At 36.3% G+C, this 24415-nt stretch overlaps 2 protein-coding genes across 7 annotated transcripts; one reads left to right on the top strand and one right to left on the bottom strand.

The window, feature by feature from the left end:
- The first annotated feature begins 142 nt into the window (after positions 1 to 142).
- On the top strand, positions 143 to 18663 carry NSD (Nuclear receptor binding SET domain protein). Of its 5 annotated transcripts, none has more exons than XM_066295870.1 (26): positions 143 to 201; positions 253 to 447; positions 526 to 2419; positions 2883 to 3392; positions 3445 to 3659; positions 3721 to 3831; positions 4902 to 5050; positions 5762 to 6571; positions 7186 to 7518; positions 8302 to 8473; positions 9165 to 9328; positions 9582 to 9796; positions 9852 to 9954; positions 10011 to 10166; positions 10563 to 10768; positions 10822 to 10949; positions 11005 to 11191; positions 11461 to 11570; positions 11625 to 11810; positions 11864 to 11931; positions 11981 to 12119; positions 12191 to 12421; positions 12787 to 12944; positions 13271 to 13684; positions 14017 to 14336; positions 15795 to 18663. In XM_066295870.1, the coding sequence occupies exons 3-26, from the start codon at positions 726 to 728 to the stop codon at positions 15841 to 15843; spliced, it is 6828 nt and encodes a 2275-aa protein (XP_066151967.1). In that variant the 5' UTR covers positions 143 to 201; positions 253 to 447; positions 526 to 725; the 3' UTR covers positions 15844 to 18663. The 5 variants fall into 5 exon arrangements, 4 of the variants coding, with proteins under 4 accessions (XP_066151967.1, XP_066151970.1, XP_066151971.1 ...); XR_010733327.1 differs by having other exon boundaries at positions 177 to 447; positions 15795 to 15910; positions 15965 to 18663; XM_066295873.1 differs by lacking the exon at positions 13271 to 13684 and adding an exon at positions 13125 to 13142 and having other exon boundaries at positions 176 to 447.
- On the bottom strand, positions 15062 to 24024 carry trbd (trabid). Of its 2 annotated transcripts, none has more exons than XM_066295876.1 (13): positions 23789 to 24024; positions 23091 to 23334; positions 22818 to 22935; positions 22563 to 22734; positions 22199 to 22364; positions 21907 to 22141; positions 21649 to 21851; positions 21437 to 21587; positions 21254 to 21367; positions 20793 to 20988; positions 20358 to 20600; positions 19856 to 20004; positions 15062 to 19785 (listed from the first exon to the last, which is right to left on the bottom strand). In XM_066295876.1, the coding sequence occupies exons 2-13, from the start codon at positions 23209 to 23211 to the stop codon at positions 19782 to 19784; spliced, it is 1872 nt and encodes a 623-aa protein (XP_066151973.1). In that variant the 5' UTR covers positions 23212 to 23334; positions 23789 to 24024; the 3' UTR covers positions 15062 to 19781. The 2 variants fall into 2 exon arrangements, with proteins under 2 accessions (XP_066151973.1, XP_066151972.1); XM_066295875.1 differs by having other exon boundaries at positions 15062 to 19789; positions 23789 to 24022.
- Positions 24025 to 24415: the final 391 nt, after the last annotated feature.

Raw genomic sequence — 24415 nt, 5'->3', positions numbered from 1 at the left:
GTACTGAGTTACATTCTCCATCCTCTTTCATGCTCGTAGTATTGCGAACTAGGTGCTTTCAAGAACTCATACCTAATTTAAAAACCCCTAAAAAATTGCCGCCAAAAAATTAGCGGCTAATCATCGCGTTCTTTCGGTTGTCTGTCAAGTTGTCAATCGGCTATATTTCTCGTGTTAGTGGATGGGGGATATTTATTTAAAGTTTGGATTTCAATTCCCCTGTTGAAATAATTAGTAATTCCTGCTTTTCAGTTATTTACCAAGAGCAATTACAGATGCTTTACGACTTATTCATTTATAGCCTGAGTTTCGAAACGGTAAATAATTGACTATCAGAACAGACTTCCTTCTCAAGTTGCTAATTCTTTTCTGTTGATTGAGTAGCTACTAGACATAGGGAGCTAACGAAACTTCTTATTGTAAATTTATGACTAAAAATGTGATATTGTAAGTAGTACATGTACGATGCGTATCTTAAATTTACTCATCATTCATCAGACTGGAGTTATTTTTTTATACTTTTAGATTTATAGACTTAACCTGAGACTGCTATGCCAGTAAGGGGTTATCATGCATTTGATTGAGGACAGTTGAAAAGAAAGCAGAGGATAGGACAACAGATCTAAATCAGTGTTGGCAGACAGGAATTACCATTTTCTGAAATGTCCCTCATATAGGTGCTTATAATACATGTAAACAACTCACTTTTAAGTAAGTACCTACTTATGGAAAAACAGGCAAATTCGTCCTCAATAGAGGAACAGGCCTTAAAGCTAAGATGCACTAAACATGAACCCAGTGTTTCTGCAAAAGATACTAGTTCTAAGTCAAATTTTCGCCACAAGAGCTACAGGAGTAAACACAAGGATATGACTGCCCATCTCTGTGAGAGTTTTGCATTGCCTGATGATCCAATTTTCTCAAATAGAACCACAGTTATGGACAGAATGGAAATGTCTCAAATAGATACAGACATAGCAGATCCCTCTGACCTCTGTGTTATAGCTCAGAATTACATCAATCAACCTTGTTTAATAGATAATTTGTTGGTATCAGATTGTGTGCAAACTCCTTATTGCCACATAGAGAGTTTGCTACCATTTGACATAGAAAGAGTCAGGTATAAAGCTGATGTTGAGGATTTGACTTCTAAAAGCGATGAGCTTGATGATTTTGATACAGTTCTAAGAGAGAGCTTGCAGATGTTCACCTCAACACCTGTAAAAGATAAAGAATTGACATCTTTAGAGTCCAGTAAGATTGAAAACACAGTTTTTAAAACCATAAATATTCCTAATAAGCAGGATAATTTAGATTTGTCTATATTAAAAGATGAGGTTATGAAAGCCTTGGAAGAGGCAATAAAGAACAAAAATGCTATGGCAAACATTGATATGAAAATTCAAATTGTTGCTGATTTAAACAAGTCTCATGAGAGTATGCAAAAAACTTGTGTAGAGGTTAAAATTAATGACAGTGCTCCAAGTTCTTCGTCAAGTAAAGAAAATATTTGCTTTGATGAAAATCAAGCAGCTGGTGATAACAAAGAAATATTAAACTTGGTAGGTACTTGTGGAAATTTACATCAAGGGGGTGCTGCTATGGAATTAAGTCAAGAATCTTCTGTAGATGAATCTTTAACTGATATCAAAATGCCAAAAACAAGCCACCGGAAATATAGAAGAGAAAGAAAACACAGAAAAATTGGCTCCCAGCCAATCAGAAGAAGCCTGAGATCCATTAATAATATCAATATTAACAATGTCCAAATTGAAGGTATTCAGACTTCTCTGGCAAGTAGCAATATGGAACATTTAACTGCAACAAATGTGTCAAAAAGGGATGAGGAACTAAAAAAATCAGATGGATTTCATTCATTATTTGCCAGCAGTGACATCATTGAAGAAAACACTGAAAAATTAAATTCCACAATATTTGTTGGCAGTACTACTGAAAATGAGGATTCTTCTTTGGAAGAATTACAAATTGATCAAAGCCAGACTGAATCAGTAACAAAAAAGCAAAAAAGAAAAAGGCTGAATCCTTGGCTGAAGCTAAAGCAAAAGAGAGGGAGGCCTAGAAAAAAAATCGAAGTTTCTGAACATACAATGGAGATTTTTGATGTGCCCGTTTTGATTAATTCCAGCCAAGAGCAAACTTTTCGAGATAACTTTCATCTAGTGAATGAAACTGAAATCAATTCAAAGAGCATTATTATGGACGCTACCTCTGAAGTATCCCAGAATGAAGATTCATTTTTAGAACTGCAAGCTATAAAACATAGTATGGAAACGAGCATTTCACAAAAGAGAAAAAGAGGACGTCCAAGAAAAATGCCTGTATTAGTCAGTAAGTGTCAGATTGAGGAAACCAAAACCAACCTAGATTGGAAATTTCAAGTTCATGATTTGGAAGCAGGGTAAGATTTCTGTTTCCTTATTATACCAGTTAAATAAACTGAAGGTCAAATTACTGCGTGATTCTTTGAAGTTTGGTATTAATTTGATGTGAGTTTTATTGAAATAGTTTTTGGTTTTTGAATTGAGAGTTGAGTTTAAAGTTTTTTATTTAAAATTGCAAATTAGAGGAAAAAATTGAAAAAGATCAAATTTAATTCTCTGAATTGTTTCAGAAAATTGAATTTTAATGTCTGGATACACCTGTAAGCCAGATTTTCAATTTCTTTTTAAAAATCGCAAGTACACCAGTATCTACATAATTATGAAATGTTTTCTGCCCTTCAATAAAATTTGAATTTTTGGCTTAGGTACTAAACTGAATAGCTAAATGTATAACATTGACAATGCTCATTTTGTGTATTGCTACTAATAATTTAATAAAATCATAAACTGGAAACTCTTAATAATCTTTAATATTTTTAGACCCTCACATGAGGTATTTTTGAACAGAATAACAAAACGCATATCGCCAGAATACCAGACACCTGATGATACACTTTCAAAGCCTACGTTAAGGTCTAGGTCAAAACCCACCAAAGAAAGAACTAGAACAAAGTATAATCTTCGACAGACATTTTCAAGCCACACCACAGATAATTACAATCAAGAACCGTCAAGGCAACGGTCGCCGTTGGTGAATCTGGGTCAAAAGAATGAGAGTCATGTAAATGTGTTAGAGCCCAATTCAACACACATTAATGATAGTTTGTGGAATCTTCAACCCAGTAATAACACGTCAAAAGTATCATTTGGGTTGAGTGACTCTGTTACAGAGCCCGACTGGCTGCCTGATTTGTCAACACAAAATAAGGTTCATATGCCTTTAAATTACATTTTACGAAACGGGTCAAATCAAAAACTAGCAAATGACATCGGCTCTGTTGGAGAATGTAATATATTTCCCAATCTAGATATTTCTGATGAATTACCTATGTAAGAGGATTTTTGTTAAGTGTGTATGCATATTTACTGTGTCGTTGTTTAGACTTACTAGGGAGGATTGTCTCGAGGATGATTTTGAAGACAAAAAGACAACGTTGGTTAAAAACGGAATTACAAATCACGTTAAAATTGTCTTAAATCCCATTGAAACGAAACGTCCTATTTTACCACCAGAGTTGCCATTACTTGATGGCGAAACGAAAGTAGATACGGTCTATGAAAAGACTTCTGATTTTCATCTGAGCAAAATTAAAAATGGTAAAGTCTCCCTTTTCTCTTTTTTATTCAATTATAAATGTAACATATGAAATTAATACAGAAAATCAATTCTATAATTGTGGAGACCTTGTTTGGGCGCGTGTCAGGGGACATCCATATTGGCCCGCTATTATTTGTGAAGATCCAGACACGGGAAAATTTTATAAAGAAGGTAAGTTTAAGTATTGTAGCAGAACTTATTTTCTTGTCGAAATGGCGGATTAACTGCTTCAGAACATACTGGGTGGCTGATGAATTGCTATAAAAGCAATGAACGTTGTAAAAACTAGACAAAGAAATAACAATGTTATGTTTTTAATTCTTTTCAAATGGACAACTTGATTTTGAACTAGTTTTTTTCAATTTTTATTGAAATAACTTATTGACAAAAAATTAATTAAGCAAATAGAATCTCAAATCAATAGGTAATTAGTAGGTATATCATTTTTTTAGGATTTTTATTATATTAGTTATGTATATGAGGGGATAGTAACATCTGAGTTTTCATCTGCTTCCTTAAAATAAATTTCTGGATAACATTTTAGTATCAAAAAGGAATGTGCAACAATATTGATACGAAATAACGTAAAAACCACGCCGTGCACTTGTATTTTTAACGAAAATCCGTCGTCATTATATACGATAACAGAGTACATTTTATCATATTCAATAGCATTTGTTGTACTTAGGGAAATAATAGGCCTTATCACGTGTTTACAGACAGATGTAAAATTTTGACGTTTTTATAGAGCTATGAACAAACGTTGTATATTCAAGTCAATAATATAACTTGTTGTCAATATGTCTTAATCCTGAACACACTTTATATTTGAAAAGAGAATTGGATATGCAAGTTATTTATATTAAAATTTACAGAGTGCTCCCGTTAGAATAATAGAGTTGTAGTAGTATATAATAGTTTTGAAAGCAGAACTTTTTTACTGGAACCTGCAGAAAACAAACTATGTCAAAAGGGTTATATTCTATATAAACACAAACATTTTTAACGCTTGCCAGTTAAATTTTGACTATGACTTTTTCAAAAATATGTTGAGCATGAAATGTTTACTGCCTCATAGTACAGAGTGATCGTTAAAAGGACCTGAAGTAGGCGTTGAATGTGACAGGCATGTCTTACCATCATATTAACAGATTTAGCAATATTTACAGGCATTCATGAATAGACAGAATTATTTAAAATAAAGCTATTTCCCGTGTTCAATGCAAAATTTTATTTTGCAGAAAAAACGAAAGCTCTCAAGGACGTCAATTGGTATCACATTAGATTTTTCGCCGATTCCGGAAGAAGAGCCTGGATGAACAGATCTTTTCTCATGTTGTATTGCAGCAAAGACGACTTGAAGTTATTAGGTGGTAAATTGAAATCCGAGGTAAGAATGCCGATTAGATTTTTTTATATTTGTCATTAGCATTTATTTGTTTCACACCATTTTTGGGGTTCAAAAGGAAAATGCAAAACGGGTTAAGACGTATTAAAGAATAACTTTATTCTAATATGCGTGTCAACAAGAATGTAGCATACATTTTTTTGGCTTTTTTAGAGCTATAGGTTTTCTAGAACTCCTGATCTAGTTTCTTAATTTGTTTAATCAGCAGTTTATTTGACTAAGGTAGGAAAATTCATATTTTATTTGATGTTAAAGCTTGTAAAGTACATGAATGGAATGACCATAAACTATTCCACAATTTTGAATTTAACTTTGACCTGAAAATTTGACTATTTTGCCCAAAAAATAAGTTCCATATTGTTTCTTGAATTAATTTGAATTATCTCAAACAATTGACCTATTCGCGCGAAAGACTTGGTAAATCCTCCTGTCTCTATTTAAATTTTCTTAGGATTCCTCTCAGTTTATTTGTGATTTTATAAAACAAAATCGTTCTGGGGACATACACAAGCCTAACAAACCATATGCTAAAATTAGTAAATTATACAGGGCGCCTTGTATAAGTGTCACTAATTTTAAAACGTATCTTGACTAGTCCCATGTGCATCCTCAGAACTGATTTAATGAAATCAGAGACAAATTGGTACTAGTCCAACAAAGTGGTAAACAAATGTTCTATATTACTTCTCATAGGGTAGGTATAGAAGATACGCGATGCTAAAATCATTAGAGGTCCGCCGCAACAGAAAATGGACCAAGGCAGTAGAGGAAATCGAATCTCAAAGGCACAAATCTTACGAAGAGATTCTTATGTTCATGCAAGAGAGTATCGAGATGCGCAGGAATGCTTTCAAGCAACGGAAGTACAATAAGCTTGACGTTTCGAAGGAAGGCGCATCTGAGCACTGCGACCCGGAGGAAAAATCCGGAAATAAACACGTTAAATCTTCGCTTTCACAGTCGGAAGGCGTTTCCATAGGGTTCGATGAAATCAACTTAATTCTACTAGGGTGCAAAACTGAAACCTTAGATAAATCTGCAGACCTTGTTCCCATACCCTTTTCATTGTCTAGCGAACTAAATAATTCCAAACCCAAGAATTTAAGTCTTAAACTAAAAGGTGCTACATCGAATTCAAAAAACATTTCACTGAGAAGATCTCAAAGAAGCGTTAAGGCAGTGGATAAATTAGATATGTTAGATCTCCAAACAAAAAAGAGTCCTATGGTTCTGAACCCGGTGGCGAATTCAAGAAAACATGAGTGTTCTGGCCTGGCAGACTTGAACGAGACTAAAGAAAATGGAAATGATACTACCGCCGAAGTAGGTTTGGATGAAATGAGGGAAGAGAGCATTAACACGGAACAGTCGGACAAGTTGTCGGAAATGGGTTCTAAAGCTAGCAGCGACAGTGGTAGCAGTATGAGCAATATGTATTCTTTTGAATATCAGCTAGAGTTGCATAAGAGGAACAATATCTATCAGGGATTAAAAAATGTTAAGGTAGGTTTATGGTTCATGTGCAGTGCAACCCCGAAAAGTATTTAATCTCTTGTAATATTTTACCAAATTGGGAAGAATGTTATTATAAAATAAGGCATTTGCTATAACGGCAACCTGAGTCTTTTGTTAAAATTGGGAATGTCACTGCCATTTGCATACATAAAAAGGGGAAACAGTCGCTTTGCATTGCCGGACCGAGCTTTTTAGGAGTAATATCTTAGATCAAATTACAAATATTTTAATCATAGAAAATACTAATAATACCTTTAACCATAATTTAATTTCGTCTCATGAACTTCAGAGCCCGGAACTTTGTACGCCACTTGGTTCATTTTATTCCTAAACCTTTCGTATTTCGTTTATTTTGCCAGAACGTGTTATTCTCAAATAGTAGCTATCCAAGATACAAGGTGCACGTTTTTTGAGCCCCCTCATTAGAATGTCGGTTATATCTTAAGATCACTTAAATTAGTCCAACGTTATCAAAGTGGTAATATTGCCGACACTTTTAAAAATAAGTAAACACTCAAAAAGTCCAAGGCAGTAAAAAAAAACGTTTTACTTCCATAACATTTTGCTTCTTGTTCCCACAAATCTATAACCGTATGTTACAGGTGTGTGATTATTGCTTCAAACAGGGCGACCTGTATAAATGCAAAGGCAAATGCAATGGCAGTTATCACTTGAAATGCGCATCTTTAGTTACGGAACCACGCCAAAAGAAACCGGTAAGAACCAGCGAGAAAAGTCCGAATAAGTGCAAATCTCGACAGCCAACCAGCAGCGGTAATTCCATGCTAAGGAAGAGCGAGGAGGGTTGTAAAACACGCAGTCAAAGTCAGTGCCAAATTATATCCATCAAATCCAAACATACAGTGGAGAGTCCCAGCAAAGAGATTTTGCCGACGGAACTTAGTATTGCCGAACAGATTGATTTTGGCATGAAGGTGGGTAATGACCTACACTAAATGAAATGTCTACAAAATCGCCTCAAAAAAAACAACAAAGTGACTTAAGTACTTCAGTGTTAATCAATAATCTACAGATTAAATAAGTTACTTAATGGTAATTACCCAGAACACGGACAGTAAAGTCGTTTTGTTTAACAAAGTTCGATTTAAAATTTTGGTAAGTGAAGCGAAACAGTCTGTGATTCCAAATTTGGAGCATTCCTTAAGCCAGAAAATTTAGAAATTCGCGTTTTATGGAAATTGCGAATTTATGGACATTGCTCGAAATTTTCCATGTTTTTACGTTTTTTCCCAAATAAATGTTATGTTTTATTGATATTTCTCGAAATTTTCGAGTTAGAAAAAAGAAAACATAATTTTATAAAAAAATACTATTTTTCTCCGTTGTACTTTACCTAAGTAGGGACTTAAGTGTTTTTTCTTTAATTATCGAGATGTTCAAAATCGAACATCTATTTTAGCACATTCATTAAGGATTCGAAAATGTTAAATCATATTTTATATGAAATACGATTGAAGTTATTGAAGTTTAGAGGTATTTCCAAGATTTTCCCGACATTACAGTTATATTGGCTGTTTCGCGAAAAGTTTAGAAAATGTTAAGTTATGAATTAAATTAGTGAAGTAGTCTTTTACTCTTTGTTTGGTGGTAAATTTTCAATATGCTTAGGCAGTATTCATAAACAGGCACCTTATTATTAAGAAATTTTACAGGCCTTTTCAATAATTTAAGCTGAAACCTGTATTATTTTTTCGAAGGAAATGATGAGTAAATTTGCTAACAACATCCTGAACGTATACGATTCAACGGATTCCAGTTCGGAAGAGGGATCATCTGTTCAACTCCTTAACTGCGATATTATGGACTCTTCCGCCGCTTCTAGTATTTTGCCCAGCGAATCATTTAGGAACGAAGACACCAAATGTTCAGGTAAAATACTAACACTCGGCATGCGATTAAAAGGCAGCTTGTGGATTAGTTGTCATCTAACCCCGCTTTTATTACAAATTGATGCGTTTCTGTGATTTAGATCTAGTAGGAAATCACAGATTTGCACGTGGCTCAGTGCCGGACGTATTAAATATTGTATGTTCCTGCGAACGAAAATTGGCGATGATATCGTAAAGTCTAAATGTTGGGTAGAAGTTTTCGCACCGTTTTATCACCAACATAAAATACCAACAGTAAAGCTTCATTCTTTTCAAGTGAATATAAAATACAGGAATAAAAACAGTGTCCCAAAACTATCGTTTTCTCCATAGACATGTGGAGTTTTCACAATCTCAGGTTTATTGTGTGCCTTTTTCAAAACTTAGTTTTAAAACCCCCCTGTAGATTAAATAACATGATTTTTTTTATTTCGCCATTTCTGTGTAAACAAAATTCGGAAACATTAAATATTAGGTGCATGGGAGTAGGATTCACGGTGTATGATCTTTTGGACTAATTTCAAAATATCTGTGGTAATTGGCTCTGGTAGGATCTAATCCCTGTATCTAATAAAATGTTTGTCTTTATAGATCATTTAGAAGGTTGATAGTGAGTTTAATACGCCACACGTACATAACTATACTACTTTTACCATTTTCCAGATATTTAATACATTACAACATTTTTTCAGATTACTTTAAGATGTCACTGGCTTCTGAAGACGCTGATACGATGATTAAACATGTAACAGCGGACTCGGACATATTGAAATATGCCCCTGTAAATATAACAAATGTTTTGTGCACTTACTGCCGCATGCGGAAGGACCCGCCCTGTTTCGCTTGTGGACTTGAGGTACGAAGTTAAAAAAAAAGAATTTGGTCGGAACCGTGGATATTTTAAGGTATTTTCGTCAGAGTTAGTTATACCGTTTCTCCTTTATACACCCCCGAATGACTTGCATTCGTTGGAAACTTTTCATGGAAATTTGTTTCGTGTTAATCATTTCTGATTGAAACATATCTCAGACGGATAGGTGTACTGCCGAGGCCAACTATAGGTCCGTTTTGATTGCGCGGAACGTTACAATAAGTGGCATTACTTTTAGATTTCGAAGCAGGGCGACAACTTTCGCCAAAAGTGTTCCCTCTTTCGTTGTGGCCGCTTCTACCATCCCACTTGCCTCAAGATGTGGCCGCAAACACAGTGGCCCATGACCACTAAATTAACGAAAAATCATCCGCCCGAGGATTCGTTCACTTGCCCCGCGCACAGGTGTCACACGTGCTTTTCAGAGGAGCTTGGATCATCTTTATCGTGCAGGTAAAATATTAATTTCAACATGAAAGCAATATTTAAGTGTTTAATTTACATCAAGGTTACCAGGGGATAAGTTGGCTCGATGCCTACTTTGTCCCGCGGCGTTTCACTCTACTACCTTTTGTACCCCCGCTGGCTGTGAAATTTTGGGCGGTTCTCAGGCGAGTTTACTAGGGCCTTCTGTAAATTCAAATAACTCTGGTATGTTTCCAAATAGATCATGTGCCCGAGACATAGGCCCAAATTAGTCCAACCCATCAACACTGTGTGGTGTTTCATATGTTCGGAGGGTGGAAATTTAGTTTGCTGTGATACGTGCCCTACCAGTGTGCATCCGGAGTGTCAACCGGTGAATTTTACCGATGATGACAAAGTAAACATCTTAGGAGAAAATTGTGAATGTTTTGTTAACTTTAGCAGTAAACTAAATTTTATGGAATTTAAGTATCTAATCTATAACCAGTCTTCATTTAGATCATTAAATCGAGATCATTCGGTGTTAAAGTTCACAGGACATTAAAACAATTTATCTTTTGGAAGGTTTAATAACATTTGCTCTGAATTTTTGATGAGACCAACACGCTATTTGATTGTTAAATTATCAAATAGTGCTTTGAAGGATACGTGAAGTTGATGTAACTAGCGGTGCAACTATATCTCCAATAATTATTGGTTTCATAAAAAAGTTTAAGTAAATAATATATATATATATATATATATATGCTCAGTAATGATATATATTTTGATAAATAGAGAGATTTGTTTGTAGTACATTTGCGAGGATTGTGAATCCGGTCGATTTCCACTCTACGATGAAATAGTTTGGGTCAAGTTGGGCCATTTCCGCTGGTGGCCCGCCATAATTCTGTTTCCCAACGAAATTCCGGAAAACGTCACGGCGGTAAGACACCAGCTAGGAGATTTTGTAGTGAAGTTTTTCGGAACGAATGACTACTATTGGGTTAACAAATCTAGGTAAACCGATTAAAACTATCTCGTTTATTTCGTCATAAATTATTTGGCGTCAGGTCGTTTTTATTCCAAGAGGGAGACAAAGGTGGAAGCTCTGGTGAAGCAACGAAGTTTAAAAGTAAAGTGTACGAGACTTTTGACCAGGCGATAGAAGACGCTGCCAGGGCATACGCTCTTAAAAAAGGTCGGTTAAGTGAATATCACCAAGATAAGTAGCGATATCGTTTTGTGGTGAATAGAATTCAAATTGAGGCGTGAAGCTGAGTGCATTGACAGCTTGAAGCCCCCCCCATATGTGAGGATCAACAAAAATAAGCCTGTTGGGCGGGTAAAATCTCTGGAACTTAATTTAAGCAATGCGACTGCCTGCGAATGTGATCCTAACAAACTTAATCCTTGCGGACCAGAGACCAGGTGTATCAACAGGTAGATACCACTCTTAAAGCCAGTAGGTCAATGTATAGGCAACTTTAACCGGTAGATAGTGGGGGCCAGGGGCGTACATTTCAGCAACGTGGTATGAAAAATTGGGCTTTCTTTCCTCTCAAATCTAATTATAACTCATCCCGTGTAAGGGAGAGTAGAGGTTTTGCGCAAATTCTAAGATGTATATATTTTTTCCCAATTCTTCACCCATCAAGCATTTGTGGAATTGCCTATATCAAAGTAGCACTTATGATGTGGATGATTTTTAGACTTTTACTCACCGAGTGTGATCCTGTGGTTTGCATGGCCGGGATACGGTGCCGGAATCAATTGTTCCAGAAACGAGATTATCCGCCTATGGCGCCTTATAAAACACAAGGTCAGTTAAACGGTCATGCTGAATTCATGTTTTAATGTCGATGTATTTAATTAGGGAGAGGATGGGGCTTAAAAGCCTTGGCTCCGATTAAAAAGGGCCAGTTCGTGATAGAGTATGTGGGAGAGCTGATAGACTCCGAAGAATACCAAAGAAGAATTAAAAGAATGCATGAAAAGAAAGACGAGAATTATTATTTTATGACAGTGGATAGTGAAAGAATGATCGATGCAGGCCCAAAGGGTAAATTATATATTTAATCTTTCTTTTTAGTCGTTGATGGATTTTTATCTCAGGAAATTTGTCGAGGTTTATGAATCACTCTTGTGACCCTAATTGCGTGACTCAAAAATGGACCGTAAAGGTAAAGCGTTACCTTTAGTAGTTTGAGGTATTTAACTTGTTTACCATAGGGGGATACGAGGGTAGGACTCTTTGCCAAATACGATATCGAACCAGGATCTGAATTAACGTTTAATTATAACCTGGAAGTGGTTGGCCAAGAAAAGAAGGTTTGCAAATGTGGAGCGATTAACTGTAGTGGTTTTATAGGTAAGAGTTAGTTAAAACTATTAAAAATGAGTAGAATGCAATTGCGCTTTTGGAAAATAACATTTTCTTAGGTGTGAAAGCAATAAAAATAGAGAAACCAGAGAAAGGATCACAAAATGAGAATGTAACAGTAGCCGTCGAAGTCAAAAAGCCCCGAAAATACACTAAAAAATTGGTGACTGTGCCGCAGGTGCCTCCGTGTTTCTTATGTGGCCGAAAGCATTCTGAAATCATCTGCACCAATAAAGTCTGCAACAAGGGTTACCATTTGCGTTGTTTGGAGTTATCTGATGTCCCTGAAGGTAAAATATCTTTGAATAGGTTCACGTGGTTATTAATGGTCTAACCAACATTTTCACGACGTTTCCTTAACTTTAAGATGTTTGTGAAGATTAAAATTTCCGATAAAAAACATTAATATTAGTCAAAAGTTTGAGAGGGAACAGCAGTGTGTTTTCAGTCTAAGAGGTAAAGAATGTTTTTTGCAAACGTGATTCAAATGTGACTGTAATTATTTAATACAATATGTGAAGCTGAAGCATTTCATTTAATAGCTGCTGCCGAAATAGTGGAGAAGTTACTTTCCTTTATTCGAATTTCTTCGACGTTTGATTTGTGATAATCCCCCCCAAATGGCCATTCTAAACTTCATTTTTTTTTGTCTTAGTTACAAAGTACCTGTGCCCCCGGCATAACTGCAACATTTGCTCACATCGCACGATCAGGTGTTGCGTCAAGTGTACGAACTCTTTTTGTCCATCCCATTCAGAATTAAACGTCAGATACGACAAGTTCCTAGGATTTGTGTGTAGGTTGCACGATCCCGTGAGTATTACAGTCAATCTTAAAATCATAGTTAGATAATGCCTATCTAAAAAGAATCAAATGTCCTGTACAATGCATTCAGAAAGTGCAGACACGCTGAATTACCTCGGGAAATATGTATATATTTTAATTATTTGGAAATAGTAAATATCAAGTACCTCAAACGATCATTTGTTTCAGTTCTCACTCTTTTCCGAGGTAAGTTTTCCATTTTGTTCCTTTTAGATGAGTAATTTTATAGTCTTTGTCTTTCTCCTAACTGAGTTTTAGTTTTATTTTCGTTGCCTGCATTTCTCTTTTATTTTTTTTTTGTTTTCATGGCACAGGGCATATCATCGACTAACGAACAATTAGAAACAGTTAAAGACGTTCTTAAAGAGGAAAATAAACCTAAACATGCAGCAGTGAAAAATCTTGGAAACGAATCTGATATTTTCATAAAAAGCGCTCAGGCATTTAAGAAGCATTCGTTGCCTAGAAAGTCGAAAGTGAAACGATTGAAATTAGGGAAAATCCCAGAACGCAGGTTACCATTTTGCACGACGGAGGGAAAACCAGTTCGATCGGTGTGGCGCCTAGAAAGTGCGTTGAGGAAGAAAATTCGTTCACACACAAAAGCCACCGTGGAAAACGAGGTGCGAGAGTTTCACGATTTAACTGGGTCTGTCTCTGAGACAAGGAAAATCGGTACTCTTCCAGAAAAACTGTCCTTAGAATCTCCAGTTGTGCACGATTCCTCAGTTAGTACTTTTTATTTAATTTATCTTTTTTTATTAGCATATTATTATCCAACGAGTTTTAATATTTGTAATACACCCAAAGAAAATTCTAAATTAATAGAAATAACACACACGTCAGTCGACTATTTAAATCTGCAGAATATTGGCATTTGTGAGGTCAGTCCATATTCTGTCAGACAATAACACCACGGAAAGGATTAGAAATGCTTCAAAAGGTTTTGTTTTGGGGTCGTTCGTAATGCTATTGCTTACAATGTATCGCCTAATGTCTGTATTTTATCGTTTTGAGATTGATTTTTCAGTACTTCCTAACATATGCAGTTTTTCTTTAGTCAAAATCTACTGCGGATACCTTTAAAACTCCAAACAACAAACGCCAACGCGCTGAATTAGACTCAACTCCCGATGAATCTATGGTCTCGTCAACAACCTCGGACGAGGGAATCAGCTCTAGGAGGACGCCCCACAAAGCCTTACCTATAGCACCTCATGACGTGGATAAAGATAACCATCGTGTGTCGTCGTCGCCCAACAAGCACGACCCAGGTATCTTCGATTCGGACGACGAGGTCAGTCTGCAGGAAAGGCTGCGTCCGATAAAAAGGAGCAGGGGCCACCCGAGGAAACGGGCACGTTATAGTGCAAACAAATAGTAAATATTTTCCCTGTCTTGAGGGTGAGGATTTTGGTGTGATCGTTAGAATGGGAGGATTAAGGATTATGTCAATCGTTGCATGTACCATTAAATATCATGTGCACTCACTTTTAGTCTATTTTTAGAAAGGCAAATACGGAAAGATAAAGAGTTAACTTTGCTAAATTGACCGTTTATTTAACGTTAGAGACATAATTAAACTTGCAACGATTGACGCACCATTGTTTCAAGTATGTGAGCGGCTAGGGGACATTAAATCAAATCAAAACTGCCAGGTTTAGCCACGCCTCCCCCAGAGTTTGATTGGGTCGCACTCGAATGTTTTAGTATTTTTCTGAGATTGTCAGGATATTGCGTTGTTGCCAACTCAAAAATAAAACAAAAGATCCTCGATTTACGAATAGTTCACGTACTTTTGTCAAAAGTGGATATTTATTTTTGCTTTGATGTCGCAGATAGCGGTACGAAACCGTGGGAAGCAAGTTTATTTCCTTATCGTTGCTCGAGTAAGTCTTTGACAAACTAAAGTGTACGAAAATCGGGGATCTTTCCATATCATTTTCGACTCGGTGATAATGCGACATCCAGACAGTCGTACAGAAAACATGTATATTAGACGTAAATTTTTGTATAAGTAAAGGGTTGTTTAAGAAGGACCAGTCTTGTTTGAAATGTCGGGTTAAAAGTGTATGTAACGTAGAATTTAATGAAAGGTCTGCTAATTTACTTACTTTTCTTTATTTACCTACTTTTTTACAGAAAATAAAATGTTTCGCATGAGCTCTCGGTGTTTCTAACGCCTCATCCAACACTAACCCAAAAAAGGAAAAAGTGGTGAATTCATTCGCATCAATGATCCTCAATGTTGTACGTTTTCGGTCTTGGCTCGTGTGAAATGCTCTATGATCACTTAGCTTTTTCTCTAATCTCAAAAAAAGTAATTCATGGCATTTTTTTTGTCAAGTTACATGTCGGGTGCGACTCGGTAAATTATTCTTAGTGGCAACTTTTGGCTGACGCCAATAGTGACGATGAGTTTTCCCTAAAATTCCCTGTGTGGCAAAATCAAACTACATTTTTTTAAACTCTTTAATTTTTTGTCTATAGTTCTCTCATAACAGTGTTAGTGTTAACAGTGAAATATATAGTACGTTTATTTTGCGTTTTACTTTAAAGACTACTTCATCGTCTGTCGATGGAAAACTATAAATATATATTTGCAAAAAGGAAACAGTTTCTGTCAGCTTCGGATAGCTCTACGTAAGTATTATACAATAAAACACTGAAATATACGATTAATATTTACAGTAGAATTGACAAAACATCCCCAACAAAATAAATAATACATCCCATCAGAAATAAAGTTATGATTAAGTTCTTTCATCAGCAAATTAGTAACAGAAATCGAAATGTTATGTGATTAATGTATTAAAATTGGAATTTTTTTCGTTTCAGTAGAAGAATGACGCATTGTTCGTCGGTGATTCTGGTTCTGCTTGGATGAAGGTGAAAATGCTAAAAATTATAACAGCAGAATACCTCTTCTAGGAAAGAAATATGTATGCCATAAGGTATAACGATTCAGTACTTCCTCAATTTTTCTTACTGCCAGTATCTATTTTCAGATACCTTGGACTCTGCTACCGTGTATTAATATCGTCCACTCTCTCAATCCTTTTTCACAGGGATCGCTCGGTGGCGCGAGTAAGTAATACGAGACCTTTATAACTACATCAGTTTGTGAAATTACTTCACTAATCATTAAACAAATTCGTCACGCATGTAGTCAGAGAGCTACATCTTGGTTCCATCCAATCAACTTTTTTCCAGCGATTGTCCCAATATATTTTAAACGGAAAGGAAACGGTCACTTTCGCGTTCTTTGCAGGTCCACGAGCTGGCTTAAATCGACAATTCTCATATGGATTTACACGTCGCTTTGTAGATGATTAATTGAAATTTTGTCCACGGACGCATATTACATTAAAATATAGATAACGGACAACTAAAACGCAGCTTTGACTTTTAAATATTTGAATAAATGACGGAAATTCTATAAAAAAATTAATTAACTAATTAATTCATCCAATTAAGAAGAGGATTTTTAAACAGAATCGGGAGTTATTAATTTGCTGATTAAATTCTTAATAAAATTTGTACAACTATATGTCATAAATAAATATATGCAGGGCGGTTCCTAAGTATTCTAAAATACTTCACGGGGCGATTGCCCAGCTCAAAACATAAAAAAAGCTTATATGATCATAGGTCCGCAAACGCTTCGTCTCCAAGATACAGGGCGTTAAAAATTAACATTTGTTTACCGTACTATGTATCGGTTTGGAGAAAAAAGAATCAATAATATTATCGAACTTTGTGAGTTACAAATACGTTAATATTTTAACGCTTCTAAAAATAGAATATTTCAATAAATAACGTTGTTGACCATAACGAAACAAGCGATTTCAGTTTTCCAAGTTACCGTAAATGTGGATCAAGTGTTAAACTCTGTTCGAATTTTAATTGAAGTATTTTGCTTAACAGATTAATTTCTTGTTGTTTAATCCATAATTGTAGCAACCTTTACAAATGAAGAAATGACCCAAATGCATTTTTGTTATGGACTTGCAAGTGGAATTTCCTTACAAGCACGGCGCCATTACACTAAACGATACCTAGAAAGACATTTGCCACATTCAGATACTTTCACACAACTTCATCGCTGTTTACAAGAGATTAATTTGTGAGAAGTAAAAATATTGCTGGCATACCACGTTCAGTTAAGGCCCCCGAATTGGAGGAAACTGTTCTTCACGCTGTAGAAGACGCACAAAGTACTAGTACCAGAAGAAATGTTAACGACTTTCATGTTACTCCAAAACGATTTGGACCATCCTAAAGGAAAATTAGCTATATCTTTACCATGTCCAACGTGTTCAGGTTTTTTTATCTCACGATTACCCTCTCGGATTGGTGTCAGTGGCATCTTAAGAGAATCGTTAACATTCAAAATTTTTCAGTCAGAATTTTGTTCACGACATGATAGTAAAAACTTTCATAACAATCATATTTGGGCATAGGAAAATCTTCATGTCATATCAGAAGCAAAACACCCAGTAACGTTTTCACTCAATGTATGAGGTGGAATCATTGGGAAGCTGTTGACTGGACCATATTTTCTTCCGCATCAACTGTGAACGGTGACTCCTATTACCAATTTCTTATAAATGTTTTACCTGAATTTCTTGAAGATGTGTGATTTGAAACTACGTTCTGTTTCTGGTTTACGTATGATGAAGCGCCTTCTTAATTTGCCTTACAGCTTCGAAAGCACCTGGACAATACATTTCCAAATTGTTGTATTGGACGAGGAGTTCCTGAGCTTTGGCCACCGCGATCACCGGATTTAAGTCCTTTGGATTCCTATTTTTAAGGGCACCTGAAGCAGCTAGTACACATTACTCCAATTGCCACTTAACATGAACTGCGGAACCGGATGTTACAAGTTTTCAATAATATCCGTGATATCTTTGGACAAGTGCAGGAATCTTTTAGGCGACGAATTGAAGGATGTGTAACGGCCAATAGAGGTCATTTTTAGCAATTTCTTTAGTATAACTCAATTGTTTATTCTATCATATTCTTTCCTTCTCATAATGTTGCATTTTTTACTAACACAGCAATATTATTGATTTTTTTCCCTCCAAACCGATACATATTGCGGAAAACAAATAGTAATTTTTAACGTCCTGCATCGTGCAAACGAAGCATTTGCGGACCTATGATCATATAAGTTTTTTTTATGTTTTGAGTTAGGCAATCGCCCCGTGAAATATTTTAGAATACTTAGGAAACACCCTGTATATACTATATACATATATATTACATATCTAACAATATATATGTATTTCATATGTAAAATGTAATATATATATATACATATATATTATATTTTACTTTGTACTTCACATATGAAATTAACCAATCTGATTTAAGTGACTAAATTAAAAAAATTGGCTCTCAACGAATCCCACCGGAAATTGTATTTAACGCTATAAGTGTAAATTCAATAACAAGTTTAATTAATTTACTTTTTCTGCTCAAGCCAACGGTGGAAATTCTGTGGTTTACTTCGAAATATAAGGAACACTCACATCATCGTGATCAATCAACCATCACCTATTCAAGTTATCTTTCATGTATTTGTTTAAGCGATTGCTTACAGAAAATCGAGAAACTGGAGTAGCAAGAAACCAAAATGCGCTATGAAAATTTATATATTAACGTTAAAGAAAAAAATAAAAATAAATGTGGTCGCAAGTTTTTCTGTATACTGTAATGGGCACCAGATCTGCGTCAATGTGATATCGATGGCGTATATAGTGGAACAAAACGCCATGGCTCTGACAAAAATATTGAGTCTTGCCAGTTGAGAATACCTCAAAGTAACTATACAATTTCATATTGTAAAGTAGCTTTGAGATGCTTCTGGACCAGTTAGAGGAGACGCAGAGATTATTGCAGCATTAAAATATTGCAATTTTGGTTCTTAACAGATCTTCTAACCTCTTTACCCACTACTTTTAGGGAAGAGAGTTTCGCCGGTACATTCAGATGACTTCGCGTATGCATTACACGTTTTTTCAAACTTCATTTAAACGTTAACCTTCCTGGTTCATTTAAGAGCAATGCACAAAAGTGGTTATAATAATCTTGAATGTATTTTGGCATATTTTTCTTAACAATCATTAATCTTAGCCAATTTTCCACCATATCGATCGCAATTTTCGCGTAATATAAGACAAACAAAAATGAGTTAGAACCACCCGCCAATAGATCGACATATATAGTCTATGTGTTGCAATAGGAAGGTCCACAAATAGATTAAATTTTATTTAAACATTATAAAATTATTAGAACAGATGACGTGTACAGTTTCATAAAAATTAAATATCTCGTTCCATGGGAAAAACCCAGAAGAACAATAAAAATTCTCACGAAAGTGCGATAATGAACGTCACAAAGTGGTATGATCGATTTTAACAAGGCCAATCGATAAATTTGGAATCACGTTAACAAAAATTAAGAAAGAGTTGAAGGAAACCATGTTTTGGCTCATCGGTATAATTAATCAGATAAGCTCTGTGGCGTCAAAACGCTAGAGTATTCTTTGGTGGCCTCGTTATTTTTGATATATTTGGAAAGTACAAGCATTTTTAACATTTTAACGCTCATTAAGTGATTGTATGTCCTCCAAACTATCATTTCCATAATAAATAAAAAAGTGTAGACCTGCCTATTGGTTAATTGACCGGTTGTGCATTTGTTAAAGCATTCTTCTATTAGCTTAAAAAAGTTTCGGTGGTGTGAGTTATTCGCAGTCGGTATCGCCTTCGCTAGAATAGTCTTGAATAGGAACTGGTCTGGCAAATGGGGCCGAACTCATCTGACTGACGCAAGAGATGATAAGTAAATGGACTGCCACGACAACGCGGTTATTGCAAGAAAGTACTCACATGATACGTCGATAATGATTAAGCCATTCCTCGCACATCTGCGCCACCAAGAGCGGTCGTTTGTGTAAAGGCTGTTGAGCTACTAAAATTCCATCCTCTGTTTCGGTTACGTCCAGCCATTGCCGTAAGATGGCTTCTTCCCTTCCCAACTTGGAAAGAAAAACACAAAGTGTTCATATATGCGAATATCTACGACGCGTCCCAACAGTGTTTCATAGGTCGATATTTTTTCGACTTCAGAGTAAGAGCAAAAAGTTAAATTGAAGAATTATTGAAAGAAGTGCCGCACATATTTTATTTTTATTGATTATAGATTAGTGCGATGTCACTAACACTAATTGAGGTATAGGTGAACGAAAAAGTTTGCCACAGATGGGTACCCAGGTCCTGACTATGGAACAAAACAACCATACGTCAAAACGCGGGGATGGTCTTTCACATCGACCTCTCGATTATATTACTATTATTTATTTCCTGATCTGTTGCACACTTGACAACTTACCTCTGCCTCGAGCAAGAAATGAATTGGCAACGGTTTCCTATCGCGATCGATGAGCGGCAACAACGACGCCCTCGGCCTCATATTTGAGGTGGGCTCGACCGGTACCAGAGCGGAAAAATGACCGCGAGTGTAGCCTAAAGCTATAGGACTGCGAGAACAAAAGCTGGGTTCCCACAATAGTGGTAAGTAAACACCCTCGAACCGGGCGGGACATAAAGCTTCGCCTCTAAAAGATTTTACTACCTGAAAGAAAAGAATAAGCTAATTTACGTTGTATCACCAAAAGGTAGTGTTTTATAGGGCTAGCCAAGTAGATTCCAAGCTTGGAGAGTTCCGTTTAACGTATTTTCGGCTGCATGATGTACATAATTATTTACAAAACAATTATATTTGTATTTTTCAAGGTTTTACAGTAAATATTGTATTTTGTGTTACCTTAACTCCATAAACCACAATGGGCCTCCTTAATATATGCGCCAGTGCGAATACATGCAACTGTTCGAGACTGGAACCGGGCTGAGCTGCCAGTGCGACTAAACTACTCCAATCTTCCTCCCATTGAGCCTCCTCTAGTGAATATTGCAAGAAGGACGCGTGAGATGATTCGTATTCTTTCCATCTCGGATAAAACCTGCAAAATTGAGGTGGTGACAGATCTTTATTTTTAACTTATTAACGACGTATTTGATAAATATTTAAAGCAAGACATTGAACGTATGCACATTTCCCCAAAAGGGCATAAATATCAAACGGAAGACTAAGTTTGAGATTACTTCAGATTCATATATTAGGTAACTTTGTCAAACATGACAGGGTCCGTTTTCCGTTTAGGACCTTCATATACGTTTGCGTTTATCGTGTAGTTTAATTGTTTAATTTCTCCCGTAGATACTTACGCGTGCCCGCCATGTACAAGACTTTCAGCTAAAGCTCTCCTCAACGTGTTTTCTCTATCGAATACACCCCAAGTTGCTTGCATTACACTGTCAAGCAGACAATCCCCTGCAGATCTAAAAAAAAGTTTTTTAATGACCTCAATGATACGGAAAATTTTTCTAGTTCCGTCATTGTAAACTAACCTATTCCATAAGGCGTGTAACCGACAAACGCCGGCTCCTATCGCCCAATTTATCACAGCCGCATCGCCAGCCTCCAGCTCTTCCTGTGCGTCCTTGTCTAACAATTCTGCCATCAACTGCTCTTGAACGGGCAAAGGAAGGGTGTCGACCTCTGAAAAATTTACTTAGAACTTAAAAAAAATCAGCCTATCAAACGGTGGCAAAATAATTACCTGCTGGCAAAGTAAAGGTCGGAAATTCGGTGACGTAGTGACAAGAAAAGTTGCCTTTCCTCTGTCTGAGCGTCGTGGCAAAGTGCCTCCGGATATCGGCGGCCAAATCTGGGGCCACATAACTGGGAACCCTTTTAATCCCAGATCCGCCGGAACCCTCTATCTGAGACAACAGGACTGCCAATAAATCTTCTCTCTGGAATCTTGAAGGTCACTATTAGCAAAAGCACTTTCCACAGTAAGTTGTCTTTATCACACCTTATTGCTAAATGTACTAAAGTGTGTCCCACATCGAAAGCAGAATTTCGATTGAGCAGAGCGCACTCCGAAGCTGTAAGGGTCCGTGCGGGGTCTCCACCGGAGCTGAGATAAGCCTCCACAGGGTTGGGATCGCCGTTGATTACTCCTAAACACGCGTTTAACCAATTCCAATCAGCGTTACGGCGCATTTGCCTCAGTCTGCGGTCAGACTCTGAGTTGTTCTGGGATAAATCTATAAACAAATGAATAAACATATTGGGATATTTTGACGATGAGTGATATTATATACCGCTGGCTGCACTCAGATACCTGTCCTCCTGGTTGATGTCCTCTATAGATAAGTTCCGATCAGGTGAAGGGGGCATTATAAGACTAGAAGCTTGGGATCGATGATTATTTGCTGTTCCACACATTGCACATTTGGCTGCTCTGGGCCAATTTTCGTAAGTACACATCTAAATACAAATTATGGAACATAATTTTTAATATTAAATTATATTAACTCATTTTCACAGCAACATCAGTTAGAGTCAAAATTTTGCGTATTTATAGTCATATTTTTGTAACAGGGAAAAAATTGTAAAGTTAAATGGGACATCTATTTATTTTCCAAAATTCCCTTATCAATAATATGTAACTGACTGAATCAATACCTGGCACATCCACTTGCTCTGAGACGACCTCCTATTATTTTCTAAATTAATTAAACTAGATGGTGGACTACTATTCCTAGATAAACTCTGGGCCAGGTCGGAATTCTGACATATTCGGAGAGGTTGTATGTATTCATGGATGTTGGCTGCTGACACAGATAGGCTCGTGCAGCTGAATTATTTAAAATGAACGTTAAGTTTAATATCCATTGCACCCTAGTGATTCTTGAATCTTAAGGTTGATTGAAATCTTACCTAGTACCAGACAAGCAATTCAAGTTGGTACAATTTTCACATTGAGGTTTTCCTTTTGACTTTTTTACCTCCCCCGAAGCTGCTGCACCCACGGGAGAACATCTGTCTTCTCTGTCACCTAAAGCAAGTTAAAAAACATGTATTATTATTGCGAGACTATCATTCATCTGTCAAATCTGATATGTCAACAATGCAGTACTGATTAATCATTGTTATGCTAAACTGAATTACTGGCAAATTACTGTAGTAGCTTGAACTAATCTTATAGCTTACCATGTAAGTGATAAATGTTCTCAAAAGGTCGAGCACCCCGGCACATGGTACATTTGATAGCAGATGGATAATTCTCATAAGTGCAGTAATCACAGGCCCATTTCTTCTCGCTTTCACTCATTTTCAAGATAATTTATTATCCTGTGCCAACTTCCACTATGTTCTGTCATGAAAATTTCATAGTATCTTTGACTAGAAATCAACTACAAAAGGGGATAGTTCTTCTGAGGTGAAAGCACTATACCTGAAAGCAAAAAAAAATTGCATAGTACTTTTAAACTTATGGTTATTTTTGTTTCTTATGTGGGTATGAAGAGCTTGTAGGATGTTGTTGCGTTGTATGTTTCAGGATGGTGGCAACACAAACCACTATCTTAGGGCCTATTTAAACACATCTTGGAGGCAACTGGAATACCTTAGACACAACAAACAATGCAAAATATTGAGTTCATCGTGATCACTTGAACCAGATTTAGCCATAAATAGTTGAATCTGAGATTGAATATTATTCTAGGTATTTTGGCAAAGTAATCAAGGAGAAATCTAATGTCACTGCATAAACCCAATGCCAAAAGAAATTTATGCGTCATACAGAAGACTAGAGGAAACCAATAGCTTTAGCAATAGAAAAAAAAACATACTTTTTAACTGAGTAACCATCCAAGCATCACTTAGAACGAAACGAAAATTTCTCTTACCTTGGGAAATAAGGTCATGAAAAAGTTATTGTATTGAAGGCACCGCAGTTTTAAATCGGAAACCAGTGTAATACCTTTGAAAACAACAGATTTAGATACCATTTGCATGCCAATTGCACTATTTTTTTTGACAAACTGAGAATTTTTTCTATGTCAAAAACGCAATTTTTTTTAATAATTTTTTTTTTTTAGTGGAATATGAGAAATTCGTAACGCGATTTACATTTGGTAGTTGTCAGCTGATATTGACATTGACGCACTCTCAGACATATGACATTCGTCCATCGCGTCAAACTCTCCACTGGGTTAAATTATGGTGTTTTTACGACAAAAATCGTTCGTAACAGGGCAGCAATGTGCTTTTCTGACTTTGTCCAACTATACGTGTGTCGGTCCTTTCGTGACTGCGCCGCCGCTCGATTGCCGCACATGTCAGAATAAACCTCATTGCACGCATTAAAAGCGGGCGAAGCCTATAGATTCAAATCTTCATGCGTCCGAAGGACCACCTACACGACAAACCTTGTTCATGAACAATATGGGTAATTTTTTTTCCTTCTGCCGTAATCCGGACCTGAAGAGCAAAATTGAGCGTTACCGAACAGAAAAAAGCTGCTCCTTTTTAGC

Source organism: Euwallacea fornicatus, chromosome 23 (genome assembly GCF_040115645.1).
Source record: "Euwallacea fornicatus isolate EFF26 chromosome 23, ASM4011564v1, whole genome shotgun sequence".
NCBI lineage: Eukaryota > Metazoa > Arthropoda > Insecta > Coleoptera > Curculionidae > Euwallacea > Euwallacea fornicatus.
This window is presented reverse-complemented; position numbering and strand designations above follow the sequence as displayed.